At 32.3% G+C, this 15,315-nt stretch overlaps 1 protein-coding gene across 7 annotated transcripts in view; it reads right to left on the bottom strand.

The window, feature by feature from the left end:
• Positions 1–10,576: 10,576 nt before the first annotated feature.
• The window catches only part of LOC118744666 (NAD kinase), a 62,285-nt gene continuing 57,546 nt past the window's right edge, over positions 10,577–15,315 (bottom strand). For all 7 annotated transcript variants that reach the window (XM_036477838.1, XM_036477839.1, XM_036477836.1 and 4 more), the window contains 5 exons: positions 14,319–14,402; positions 12,213–12,446; positions 11,716–12,127; positions 11,383–11,640; positions 10,577–11,309 (listed from right to left, as the gene is read on the bottom strand). In XM_036477838.1, the coding sequence (XP_036333731.1) occupies positions 11,016–11,309; positions 11,383–11,640; positions 11,716–12,127; positions 12,213–12,446; positions 14,319–14,402 (1,282 nt within the window). In that variant the 3' untranslated portion in view covers positions 10,577–11,015. The remainder of the gene's footprint in view (positions 11,310–11,382; positions 11,641–11,715; positions 12,128–12,212; positions 12,447–14,318; positions 14,403–15,315) is intronic.

The raw sequence follows: 15,315 nt of genomic DNA, 5'->3' as shown, positions 1-15,315 counted from the left end.
CCCTTCGTGTGCCTTTTGTATTTATGCGGCGCGGCGACAGTGCTTTCTGCTCCATTAACTTTTCATCTTAGCTGCATACAAATGCTGTTCGTCGAAAAAGTAGTTAAGTCCCTTTTAGCCTGTTGCATGCCACCACTAAGTATGTACGAATATTTATTGTCACATACATATGCTCTTACCTAAACACGTATGAACATAGATATGTACATATCTACATATGTATGTAGTATATCCAAGTGTGTCTTAATAGACGCAATAAAATTGCCTACCTTTTTAGCGAAACGAAATGAAAAAAAAAGAAAGTGGTTCTTGCACCCTTACTGAAGTAGCTTTTCTTTTTTAGTTCTTTCTGCTCCCGAACAAACATATAGCTTGATGCAATCTTTTGGTGGAGGGGTCTTTTGCAGGGGGGCTCTCTAGAAATCAATCGCAAATTTAAGCGAGTGGGTAACACCGAAAAGAGCGGTGATACCTTTAACGAAATGTGGACTTCTCTTGGGCAAATATGTAGGTTTCATGACAGCTCAGCGAATGCTGGTCGAAAATCAGGACATGTGGAACTGCATCTGCTTTCTGATCAAAGGTGGATCGGAGGTAGTCAAGGGATGTTCTAGAGCTCATCATCATCATCTGTAACTCTCTTCCCTTCTGTTGAGTGCATTGACCGAACACTGTCGTATGGATATTCACCAACGCGAGCACCCAAACAGTTACTTACAAGGTAAACACATCTGAAGACATCTCTGCGAACTAAAGGACGAGGTCCAGGGCTATGTGGAACAAACACTGTACTCTCGGCTGTGCACAATGGATTCCCAGAGACACTATCACCGCGTTCACCAACTTTTTTCAATTTTTCATTTGAGTTCAATCAGTATCTCTGGCGAAATGGCGAGCTGGAAACTGAAGCAGACTTAACTGTTCCTTATCCACATTCAACCCCGATATACCCAAAGCATGTGCATATGTTCCGCTTTTACACTAACCACCTCTTCATGTGCTCCCCTCTCCCTTTTGGTTCCACCCCGTCGAGGCTGCAGAGAGGTGCATATCAAAGACTGTGAATATAAGTTATTTTTTAAATTTTAAATCAAAAAGACATTTCGGGATGTTTCTGGTTTTTTTTTGAGATTATTTGTATTTTGCTTTTCGGACTTTTTTGCGAGCATTTCGAAATTGTTCGTGAGTTTTTGGATTTTGTCGTGTTTATTTTTTGAGTTGCGGGATATTTTCGGAATTGTTTCTGAAGTTTTCAGGATTTTCGGCTTTTTCGAAAACTTTGAGAACTGTTTGCGAAACTTTCGGTTTTTTCGGGACTTACTTCATGTTTTATTTCTCACGATATTTCGAATTTTTCGAACCAGAATTTTTCCACACTTTGTTATTTTCCTTTCAGGATTTCCCTATATTTTTCATAACTTTTGTTCTATTTTTCAGGATATTTCTGGTTTTATCAAAGATTTTTCGCATTTAATTTTTCGAGAACAGTTGGAATTTGGGCGTGTATTGTATGGATATTTTCGTGTTTTATTTTTCGGGAGTTTTGAGATTTTTTCGAAACATTTTCGGGATTCTTTGGACTCTTTCCGTGTTTTCGCACTTTCTCGAGATTTTTTCGGTACTATACAAGATTTTTTCGGAATTTTGTGGAACTAAAATAAGAAAAAATCAAATCTTAGCGGCTATTTTGGGCAAAAAAAATCCTTGAAACATGAAAGGCAAAATATAATCTAATTGCTTGTTCAAAATTTTAAAACTCAAACGGTAAGTTGTAAGAACTACAGTAGATTACATTTTTTCCCAATTTCCAAATAGCCAAAGCCTAAAACTTTTTTTCTAAAAAATAATTTAAGGCTTAAGGCATGAATTTGTTTTGAAATATTGACATAAAATATACAAGCGATTGGTTCTCAAACATTGAAACATTTTTCAAATTAGATATAATTATTTCCAAAATATCTATTTAGAAGTTAAATGAGAGATGAAAAATAAAGCTGAAGATATTTACTCATCCATGTATTTCAAAGGTTATGAAAGTAGCATTAGTAATAATCAGCAATCTAATTTTCTATACATATACTAGCATAGAAAAACACTTCACGCAAATCCTTAAGCTCAGCACTTAAGACAGACAACATAAAATTGATTGCCTGTAATTTAGAAGATTAAAACAAAATTCCGATTCACTAGAGAAATTACGATTAGGTCAACGAATCAGAGTTGTAGTGCGAATATAATAAAAACATAGCGCATATGGACACAAGCAGTTGTTGTATGTGCAGCCAGTTGAAGTGAAGACAGCTGCTTTTGGCCAGGACATGCGCACTTACGAGTATGTTGGAGAGGCGTGTCCAAATAGCAGCATCAGCAAAGACATAGCCAATGAAAAGGAGCGAATAAAATCTGTTGCAAATTCGAATATATGCATATTTGTAAGTATGTACTCGTATGTAAGTACATACAAATATTAAAGGTGGCCTGAAGGGATAGTCGAAGTGGCTAAAGTGACAGATTTCTGTGATAGGGAACATCTAGCAGCCTGCCGCGCGCTTCTTTATTCCAAATTCCAACGGATGTTGTTTATTGGAATTGCCACGCTAAGTTAATGATTTATAGCGTTGATGGTTGAAACAATTGTGTACATACATACGTACATACTTATACATATATCGTCGGTGATACTGCAAAACGTTCTATGTCACTTATTACCTCTGGTGCTTAATTGATCTGTTATCTGTATCTGATCGCTTCTGGAAACCCTTCATCTTCATCAGCCAGAGGTAGACAGTGTTGTCATTCTTTTATTAGGGTGCAACGATTTACAGATGCATTCCGGTGCACGTAAGAGACACCATCTAAGTGTCAAGCGTACTAATAGACATAGACCGTTTTGCAGTATCACCGACGATATGTACATAGGATGTATGTATGTATATTGCATGCTCGTATGCCACAAGTTGTTGGAACGGACAACGTCCGGTCCTAAAAGCAGCCAATTTTTGAGTGACAAACGAATAAACACGCGACATTTTAACAAGTTTTGGCTATTTTTCTTTTATTTATTTAATTTTTATTATTTAAAAGTATGGCTCACTATGCAACCCTCGTATGAGATTTATAAAAATTAAACGAATTTCAACAAATGTTTATCAAAATTGTTTAACCTTTTTATTCGGAATTTTTAAAAGATTTTAGGTATACTACATACCGGCAGCTCAATAAATTTTAGTACCGTACATTTTCCCCAAATAAAAAAATTCCAATTTTTTCTTTGTGTAAGAAGAAAATTTTTTAATTTTTTATTTTTAATTTTGTTTAGTTTATGCATTCTGATTTCTGATAAAAAATTTTAATTTTGATGAAGATTCGTCGAGCTTTCCTAATTTTTGTACAAAGTTTGAAGTTCGGACTTATTTGTTTTTGTTGGATAGTGAATAATAAATATTAATGACGTTTCCTATTCCACTTTTTGTGAACACTCATATTTGGATATGTGAAGCAAAAGAAGTTATAAATGTATCGTTTCTAAAAAGATTAAGTCCAAAACAGGCACAGAAAATTCGATAGATCAAAATGTTACAAAATTCGTTAATGAATCGCATCCTTCGGTTTCGTATGGAGTTACACAAAACGTTGCATTGAAACTTTTTCAAAATATTTAAAATGAATGGCTATAAGAAATTTATTCTCTCTACTGCGAAAACTATAAAAATGGACTTAGCAACTTTTTACTCCAAGCAACCATGCTAACAGTTGGAAAATACGTGGTACTAATACGATCGATGGTTTGTTGAATTATATCGAAAAGTTTATTGCACCTACGTGATGCCGCATATTATAGTAAAATAAAACTAAAAGGGCGTGACTCGGGCTATTCCCTTTCGATTCTAGTAATGCATTTTAAGGTGCTCCTCAAAAAGTTTTAAACACAAATTAACTTATTTAGAGTAATGTTTAACTTATTAAGAAAAATTAAAGCTTATAATCACATAAACTTCAAGGAACTACACTCATATTGGCACATATAATTTTTCACCATATAGATGTGCAAAATTTTATATTTTAAAATTTTCAACTGTTTTTTTTTTTTTAATATAAATAGTTCATACTACAATAAAAAACAAAAATGCGCAAGGATTTTTTGTATGAAAAATGAGCAGGAAAGAGTATACATGGCGTATGAGTAACATTCTTCCTTGCTCACTTTTCATATAGAAATATTTTCGAATCTTCATTTGACCACTCAATCCTTTTTTATTTATCCATCGATTTTTAGCTTGATTTTTTTTTTAACAGAACAGGCTTTAACAAAACTAAAAAAAAATTTACACGTTTCCCCTGTTAAATTTGAATTTTCTTAATTTTTAAAAAAAAAAAATCTGGAGTTATGACACACGGTTTATGGGAAATTTCGTTAGCTTTCATTTTTACTTCACAAAAAGGAGGAAGGTTATCAATTCGTCAGAATATTTTTTTTTATGTATGTTACCGCATAACTTTGGACCATGTTAACCGATTTCTATAATTCTTCTTTTTAAGGAAAGATGTTACCTCACAGGTGGCCCCATTCTAATTTGGTTTAAATCCGATCGTTGTATCATGAAGGACGATAATCTTAAATTTTTATATGAGAATTGAAGTCGGTTTTTTTTTTGCTTAAAACTTACTTGTTTACATTTCGTATTAAGATTATTCAATTCCTTCATAAGATATACAGCGGGAAGCAGAAATGAGTACATGGTGGTTTTAGTTAAATATTTCCAAGGTTCTTAATGTAAAATTTTTTTGTTATTTCTTCATAAAAACATGGTTAATGCTATGTTGCAAATTTTCGAATATTTAATATAAAAAAAAAATGAGTAGTTTATCTTTTTTTAGGCAATATTGAAAGTTTCAACTAAAATTTCTCTGGTAACACTCTCCCAAAAAGATGTAAAAAATCAGCTCAGTGATACTTCTAAAATAATTAGGCCATCGTCAGCCACTTTACTGATGCGCTAACGATCGTCGACAATGACGATGATGAAATTCAGCAGATGGAATATTTTTCCAGACTAAAGGTAGTTTTACTAAATAAAAAATTTACGCAAGTCTGCAAAACAACAGTCAAATTAAACGTTTGGTTCTATAGAACCGACTAAATGATTTCTAAGGAAATACATATCATCGATACCTTTGCAAACCGCTCATCTTAAGCCACTCAAATTTTACAGGCGAACGAAGAAGCTTGTTTTGTTTGCAGGCATTGACTTGATACGGTATATTCTCTAGCTATTATTTAGAAATCTTTTGTTTTAATACCCATTTTAAAATTATTATGTATAAATCTCGATGCCTGGAGTTCAGGGTTACCAAATCTCATTTTTGCCACAACGGCGATTTAGGTGGTTTTGCAATGGCGATGACGATGTATCTTTAAATCAATTTTTTACAAAAATTCTGTATGACGACATTCTTCGACACTATGTTTAAATAAAAGTTTCTTCCAATACCTTTCGTTAGATGCCACTTTTGTTAACCTTACGCTGGTAACTTACCTTAACTTTAACGTTCTTTTATTTTTATCTGAGCAATCCCATGTTGATGTCCACCAACAAACAGGCATGCTGTTTAGTAACATGTGACCTTACTGCTAGCAACATCTGGCTGAGAACATCGCTGTTTGCAACTTCCGGCTCAGTTGTTAGCAGCATGTGTACGTATTGCTAGCAACATTTAGCCGTAAACACTGCTGTTAAAAACATACACCTGAGCTGTTAGCAACGTGTAGCTGTAAATCGACCGAGTGCTCACTCAGCTCAGACAAACACATAACTGTACAAATAGGAAAAACGAGAAAAAGGCCGCATGATGCCTTTCAAAGGACTATAACTTCAAAAGTAAAGCAACTATTTTCATGAAACATATGTATAGCGTTAAAATGCTAAACGCTTCTAGTCTTATATGCAATAATTAGATTATTATTATTTAGTACGTAAAAATTCAAAAGATTTGAAACTGGAACAATACCTATGACCCGCACTTTTAAAGGGTCATAGCTTGATAGCGTTTAGTATTTTCAACATGAAATTTATATGCAGAGTTAGCTTAGGCCTTCTACTTTTATATGAGATCAAGTTGGCAGACTTCATCAAAGTTTTTCTTTTAAAAAATTTTTCCGAAATAAATTTTTGTAATTTTTTACAATGTAATGTTAGCATCAAACCTATGTAATACTTACCTAAAAATTTTAAAGCATATACCCACTTAAGTAGTGAGAAAATTATGATTTTCATTTTGCATCTTTTTACCCATAACCAACACATTTTCTTATGAAAAGTGATTTACATTGTTTGAACCTAGGAAATTATGAACTCATACTTACTCTGTAGCCGAAAACCAGATTTTATTTTGGATATTTCAATAGATGTTTTTGTTTTACTTTATTATCAGCATATAAAAAATATGTAAACACGCTGTTTAAAATATAAAGCATAACGTACACAAGAGCAAGTAAACGATAGAGAGACATTAGTGCATAAATGTTTACATATGTATGTACATACAGACATATGTACGTAGGCTGAGTAATGTGCAGTGCCGAGTTCCACAAAAAATAGAAAATGAAAACCAAGAGAGAAATAATAGAATATAAGAAACTAAGTGAAGTTGCTCACACATAAAATACAAATTAAATTACTTAGTTAACATTTATCTTTGCATGCCTTCATAAACTAGGGCAAAAATTACACATACACATGTTTGCATTGCTAATGAAGTTACATATGTTCAGTAATTCAACCAGTTAATTTCTTACTAAGTTTGAATATGTGCATATGTGTACCAACAAACGCTTGCATATGTACGTAAATATACAGGTAAATATCGACTAACCTCGAAAATAACGTTGGCGATTTTTTTTTTTAATTTTCTTTTTTAAAACAGAAATGCTCGGTCAGCAAGATGCTTTTCTGCATCAAAAATGAAATTTTGAAAACAATGTTGATTACGTTTTTTTTTTTTGGTGGCTAGGGCTCTACATGTATTTATTTATGTATATACTATGAATATGTACATACATGTATGTTTATATGTAATTAAATTTATATAGATATTTATTTTACTATTTTGTTATTCATAATAAAAAAGGTACATTAAAAGTAACATTACTACAAGTTCAGTGGCTGTGTTTTTTTCAGAGTCGCAAAGAAAATGGTCGATCTTTTTTACATGCCCATATATACAACATATACATATGTACATACATATGTGTATAATTTAGAGTATGCAAATTTGTATATACATACAAATATTAAAGCCTAAAAACTAAACAAAGACTCTTTAAATTTACTGACGAAATTGCTTGGCACTTTGCCCGCTCATTGCGCTTCGCTCTGGGCCCAAAATTGATTCTAATCAAAATTACGAAATATTTACAAATTTATTTTTTTTAAATTTGGTGCATAAATTTTGGTTAGGGACGGTGAATATTACGAGTATAAAATAAAAAAGTACCTTGATTTGTTTAAGAAAAAAGAAAGAAAGATAACGTTTTTTTACTTTTCAATCAACAATAATTACATTGAGCTTGAAGTATTTTGAATAAAAAAAATGGAAAAACGACAACAATTGGCCACTGATGTTAAAAGTTCTTCACAGAGCCCACAGGTATCTATTTCAACACTCCGTCGTCAAAGACAGCATTCTACCCACTGAGCTGCATACGTTCGCTCCCTGTAAACTGTTGTTGCTTTTTCGTATTTATCATCCACTCCAAAAAAAAAAATTTTTTTACAAAAATGGGCTTAAGTTCAATACAATTGTTACTTAAAATTTTGTTACCTTTCTCTTGAGCATTTTAAAAAGTGAAAAATATTTATTATTGTAATTAGATATGCAATATATTGAATAATAATTACAAAAAAATCAATCCTTTTACATTTAAACTTGGGAGAATTGCTCTATAAATATGCAACTTTTTTGTAAATGTAATCCAGAAAAGCATTTCAAATCCATGTTAGATATTTTTTAATGGGGCTGTTATTTTTATTATGAGCAACTTTCATTAATAATTTTCATATTAAAAATTAAACTAAAATATTTTCAGTAGGGATCGAAAATAACCATTAAAACCCAAGATTTTTATTCACAATCGTTTTTCCTTATTTTTTTCTGTCATATTGAATAATCGTGAAATTTTTATTTTTATTTTTGCTGTCGTGATTTAAATTTTTTGATTTTGTTTCGATTATTTTTAACCGTTATAATGGAAACTGCTGCATTTTTTGACCGTTTTAAATCTTTTATGTTCTCAAAAATTAAATATGAAAATAACGGTTATAGTAAGATCGTAAAAATATAAATCAAAAATAAAAATACAATTCACAAAGTAACTGTTAAATTCGATCAAAAAATGCAATTCCAACGGTTAAATTATGATTTGTATTATAAACATCATATAAATAAAATAAATTCGTATCGCAGTTTCAGCTGAAATCGATAATAGTATCTGTATTGCACAATTTGGGGTTAGTGGAAACATACTAAAAAATAAAATAAAAAAGATGAACAAAATTCAAGAAATTAACTTAAAAAAATAAAAATTGCTGCGACTTTCTTTCTTGCAAATTTTGTTTGATTTGAGAAGCTTCGATCCATCCTTTGCCAGCCCAATAATCAGCGTTTGTGCTGCTCAGCTAAGCGAACATTCCAAAAGCAGGTTTTCAATCGCGCCCCATGGTTCAATGATGAAAGGTTTTGTAAGAAAAACTTTCTCGCACTCTAATTTTATCAATGACACTCCCACCCTACTCCTAAAAACAAACAACAGTGATACTTCTTTTCCAAATTTTTTTTTGCAAGTTTTAAGAACATTTTTAAATTTTTAGTAGTGTAATTTTTACTTTTCAAATTTTAAGGAATGTTTGTTCTTCATTCTAGTAGTGTTTTTACTTAGGAAACTGTACGATGCTCCTGACGTTAAAAGATGAAGTGAAAACATTTTTTATCATTTCACATAAAAATTTCGAATGTACAATAATTTATGAAATAATTAGTTGGCAGAGTTTTGTGACAAGACAGTTTTATACACACAAGGGGCCAAATATTATAAAACTGCGTTTTTTGTTTTTCTTTCTGACGGCAGGATTTTTTAAAGCTTTGAAATTTTAAAGATACGATCATCGTACAGTTCCTAAGTAAAAACACTATCAGCTGATTGCCAAAAAATACCTAAAACTGGCATTTGTTATCTTTTAGAATTTCTTCCATTTCTATTACAATTTCTACATTTTCTATTACAATTTATTCCTTTTTTATTGCAAATAAAACACCAATACTCTAACCAAAAACACACCTACAGCCTGCCAGAAAAAACGTTAAAAAGAAGAGTTACGTTACTTATAAAACTGTACGATGGATATGATTATTTAAAAAAATTAATTAAAAAATTTAGTGCAATGCAGAATAACAATGTGGGTGCCAAACGAAAGAAATGCTTTAGAAATAAACAAAATTAAATTTTTTGGTGAAATATAGGCATTGCGACTTAAATAAAAGTAAGATTTCAATACCAATTCGTCCGTGTGAACCAAAACATTTCTTTTTATTTAAATTTACAGATTTTTCTCTTTGATTCGACACCCATATTATTATTCTACATTGTACTAAATTAAAAAAAAAGTTTTTTTTTTTTTTTAATTATTCATAACCATGAAATTTACAAATCCTTAAAAAAACTTACTTCAGAGAGAAAAACCAAAAATGAAGGTTTACTATATTTGGCAGCTAGTTTTGCGAATATGTACTATATGTACTACATTTTCAACCCACCACGCTGCCCTACCGGTGCAATCTCAATGCTATTCCTTTGAAAAGGTCATTCTTACATTCAAAGCAGAAATTAACACAAGCCAATAGTTTATGTAAAACTTCAAATATTTAATTGTAAATATAAACCGTCCCTAATTCTAGTGAAACGTAATATTAAAATTACTTGTATTTTTAAACAATCGCTGCAATAATCTCCAATTTATCTTTTTTCAGATACTTAAAAGCCAAATCTCCAATTTTATACAATAATTTAAGGCTACATAGTGCAATTAGTCTATAATAAGCGCGTGCAAAGTGCGAATTTTTCCCACTAAAATTTATAAGGTGTCAGCATTTTTCTTGCATATTGCTAATAATTATTATAATTTGTTCATATATACTGCACTAAATTTAATATTAACACAAAACGATTTGAGCTTTAAGTTTTCCATTCCAAGTGCGTAGGAAATATGGATATCGATGTACATATTTATAACTAGAAAAAAGTGTTAGCTAGTCATGGCTCTCCAGCTGCAAACAAAGAAACATACGCGCACAAATCATATGGCATGCGAATCAGTCAACAAATATGTATATATATCTACATCAATGATTGAATTAATTATGATTTGGTTTACCACATTGTATGCTTGTGTATTAGTAATTTTTCCAATATCAATATTATACAACAACGATATTAAATTGTTTGCTTTCTTACATGTGCAAAAATTTAGAATTTCTAATAGCGCATTTTCTATTACAAAACAAAAGTCGAAGCAGGTGCACGTATATCAAATACCTCCATTGTTTTATTTGCTTCATGCCACATCACATCACATTTCACTTTACTTTATTTATTGTAATTTTTTCTTTGCAGTATATGTATAACAAATTTACGCTATATACTAATTGCCAACAAATCGATTCATTATTTGTTACAATTTCTTATAATTCTTCTGCTCACAATCCTTTATTCACTAACACAATATCGCTAAAGCTAAAATGCACAAATGAAACAAAATTTGCGCGCTTTCCACGATCTTTCCCAAACCACACTACTATCTTTCATAAATATGCGCTTACACGTAGCATGCAGGCATCGTTTTGACGGCGCTGCGCTTTTCAAATTCAATTCATTCTCAAACATTCTTCAACTCCATTTGTTTCTACACAGCAGCTCCTCAGAAAATGTAAACGCCACCCAATCACTGCAAGCTTGCATGCATCTAACTATCTAATATGGAGTCATTAACGCGATCCAGATCATCGAGTGTATCCTCCGAACCGGATGCGGTTAAATCGCACAACTCATCCAAACATTTCTGCTTCTTGCGCACATTCCAGTGCAGACACTCCGCCAGCGAATCGAACCAATCGGAAATTTGATCTTGTGCGCATATACTGGGTACGGGGTAAATTGAGGTGGTCACACGTAGACAGTCGCCGTGCAGCAGCTCCTGACGATTGCGACCGTCAAACGAGACCCACGATGTATTGCGGCTGTCCGGTGAGATGGAGATCTGTAGACATGTGAAAAGCGAATAACAGCGTTACTTAAAGTTGTATCTTAAAAAAAAACCAACTCATATTTACCTTTAACTCCACGCCGGCGGGCACCACAATCGGTCGGAAGCTCAATGAATGTGGACAAATGGGTGTTACCATTATGGCCGGCACGGAGGGATGTATCATCGAGGCGCCAGCAGCGACGGCATACGCTGTGCTGCCGGTGGGCGTGGACACAATTAAGCCATCACCCTGCACGGATGTTATGTATTTGCCATCCAAGAAGAGATCGATATTGCTCAGGTACGGTGAGGGGCCACGATCGATGACGACTTCGTTGAGCACCTGCAAGACAATCAGTATCCAACACATTTTTTTTTTTACAAAATTCAGGGGACGCGCTAAAATTCACCCACTCACCAATATATTTGTTGATGCACGACTGGTCGCTTTGCCTGTGCCACCACTAGCACTGCTTGATACTTGATTATCCTCCAGTGCAGTACAATGTTTTTCTGTTTGATGATTATACGGATTTTTTCTTTGATTTTGTTGTAAACTCTCCGACTCCTTGCGACGATCACTCTTGCGATAGATGACGCAACGCAAGCGACTGCGCAATGTTAGCGCAGCATGTCCTTCGAGCACATTTGTCACTTGCTCTTGAAAGTTATCAAATTGGAATGGTGTTAGAAAACCGAGCGAACCCAAATGGAATGCCATTACTGGCGGCACTGATTGCTGGAAGAGCAAAGAGGCATACAGCAGTGTGCCATCGCCGCCTAAACAGACTATGAAATCAATACGATCGGTTAGATCATCACGGCCATCTCTGTGTGTGGGCGTATGAAAAAAATAAAAACGGACAGTAAGTTAATTACATTGCACTGTGAGTAAAAGTTGTTTCAAAGACTTACTTGAATGTCACCAGTTTCTCTTTGATATTTTGAAATTTCTTATCTTCTAATAGTAGCGGGTCATCGAGCACCGCCGACTCGACCCAAACGACCATGTGCTTCTCCTGTACCAGCCATTCAACTAGCTGCACAAAGGGCGCCAACACCGTCGAATCACGCACTTTCTTTATGACGAGCACGGTGAGCGGTGGTTTGTACCAGGTCAGACGCTGACTGGCAGGATCCTGAATTTGCCTGAAAGGAGAGATGGGAGGAAGAGGGCGTTATTTTTTTGCGTTACTAAAAAATTATAGCATTAGTCGGCTTTCAGAGACGTCAAGTCTTGCTTTTAAGTCTACTCGTTTGTAGGCGAAGGAGGTGAGACGAGTGTACTCTTCCCCTCTCTTCTTACCTCCATCACCTGCGAACCAAGCAGACTTGAAAGCAAGACTTGACGTGTCTGAAAGCCGATTAAGTATTTTTATTTAGCATTTTTTGTTTTAATTGTTTATTTTTAAAGTAATCTTTTGTTTTTAGTTTCACTTCATGCTAAATTTTTTATATTAGTTTTTTACCTTATTTATTATTAAATTTAATCTCAATTATTTTTTTATTGTTTTATTCATTCTTCTGTTAGGGCCGTTTTCTCATGTAGGTCATACAATTTATATGCCCTTTAAACGCAAATTTTGTTCTGAAAAAATGAATTTCTAATATATTTTTTTATTAAATTTTAGTTCACTATAATTTTTATTGTCATTGTTTATTTTTTTTTTACTTTTAATTAAAATGTTTACTTAAATTTTTTTTATTTTATTCTTTATATTTTTTAATTTAATTTTTGTTTGTCCTTTTTTACTTTTATATATTTTTTATATAGCTTTTTTATTTATTGTTTATTTTTTAAGGAATGTTTTGTTTTTAGTCTCACTTTTTTTTAATTTTTATTTTTTACATTTTATTTTATTTTATTTTTATTTATTTTTTATTTTTTATATATTTTAAATTTTTACATATATTAATTTCTTATATATATTAATTTCTTATATATATTAATTTTTTATATATTTTTATTTTCACATATTTTTATATATACATACATATCGATGGCTGAGTGGAAGATCGACCTATCTCGGCAGCCAGTTCGAAAACGCTCTATCTCAAAAAACTTTTCAAGAACGCCCTATTTCAGAATTCGTTTCAAAAACGCCCTATCTCAGCTGCCGATTCAAAAACGCCCTATATCAGCATATTTTCAATACATTTTGAAGTGGGATAGGGCGTTTTTGAACCGAATTTTGAGATAGGGTGTTTTTCAATTAAATTCTGAAATAGGGCGTTCTTGAAGTTTTTTGAGATAGAGCGTTTTCGAACTGGCTGCCGAGATAGGTCGATCTTCCACTCAGCCATCGATATAATGTTATTTTTTATACATAATACATATGTGCATTTTTATATTTAATATGTTTTTAACATTTATATTTTATCTTTCGTAATGTAATTTACGTTTTCTTTTGATTTGATTTTTTTGGAACTCGTTTCTTTGATTTACTGATTTTCATTTCATTTGTATGTATATCTCCTTTTGTTTAAATATATGTGATTGCATGGGTATATATTTTTAATTTTTTATTATTCTTATTTTCGACACATGCCGCCTTAATCAATGCAAAATACCCATACCATTATGCCGAATTTCCACCAAGCAATGAAATGACGAAAAATTTGTGCTGTTTAAAAAATACCATATGGAAAAGAATTTAGCGACAATTTTTTATTAACGTAATGACACAGGTATTACAAATTGACAAAAAATGTATGCCATTAAAAATGGCTTGTGAAAACTTAATGACTTATTCTAAAAATCTCTCTGATGCTAAAATTTGCCAATAAAATTTATGACACTAAATGTTTAATAGGAATCCGGCATAAGTCATATTTTACAAAATTCGAAATTTATTGGCAACAACAGCTTGCCAACATTTTTAATATAAATTAAAAAACTTTTGGAAAATTTAAAATTGTCAATTAAGCTCTTTTGCATTGATGCCGAGGACATTATTATTATTACATGTGTATCAGTTTATTTTTTTTTAAATAGCTATATGATTTGTATTAAAAACTTACATAACCATTGCTTGATTTTTCATTATTCGTCCACATGGTCCAAATTGTTGAAATGGCGATGGAGCATTTAAACTTCTGGTGCGCCTGTAAGTAAAAAAAGGAATAATATTTAATATTATCCAGATATGTATGTACGTATATCTAATAAATTATGTAAAAACCATTAAATGGTAACCTTCAGCTCCACGTAATAACATTGACTAATCAAAAAAAATATATATATTTTATTGTACATATAATTCCAGATTTTTTTTGGAATCATGATGGTTTTTCTTGAACAAAAATGAAACGGGGAGTTTATCAACGCGGCACCACTATCATTATCAGTAGGCAATTGAAAAGCACATCCAAATTACAACAAACGTCTCAGCAAGCGTGTTCTTTCATACATAAATACGTGGAACAACGATGGAAGGCTTTGTTACACAAATGGACGAACCTACAGCTTTACGGCGCCTCCGAACGGTAATGGATTTTATTATAAGCTCTTTCATGAGAGTCTCAGAAAAGGGGAAGAACATTTAAGGATATGAGGAAAATTTATAAGTACTATAAACTCGAAAAACTCGAAGCTATTTTAAATACCATTTTGAAGTTTTCGTATCACTTCAGTTTAGATTTAAGCATTTTTTTAATTTTATGCACAGAATTATGGGACCGCCCATGGTTTCATAAAATTACGAAAACTTTTAACTTGCTGTCAGGACTATTTTGTTTTTTACTTTAAAAAGTGAAAACAAACCCCACTTTAGCATCAAATGGGAAAGAATTTTTTGAATTATAATAATTTCTGATTACCGCCTAAAAGTACCAAGCAAACGTTTCAAATGTGTATGCATATTTAATTACATATATACGAACGCTTCTACATACGTGCATTCATACAAATATAGCAGTAGAACACGTAAGAAACCAAACCAGATTTTTTAGTTGATCACCTTAAAATTGTTAAATGTAGCTGGCGCCTGGCACCGAAATCTTTTCAATACATTTTTTT

Source organism: Rhagoletis pomonella, unplaced genomic scaffold (assembly GCF_013731165.1).
Source record: "Rhagoletis pomonella isolate Grant_MI unplaced genomic scaffold, Rhpom_1.0 Rhpom_scaffold_00008, whole genome shotgun sequence".
NCBI classification, from domain to species: domain Eukaryota; kingdom Metazoa; phylum Arthropoda; class Insecta; order Diptera; family Tephritidae; genus Rhagoletis; species Rhagoletis pomonella.
The sequence above is the reverse complement of the archived record's forward strand: the minus strand, read 5'-3'. Positions and strand labels throughout refer to the sequence as shown.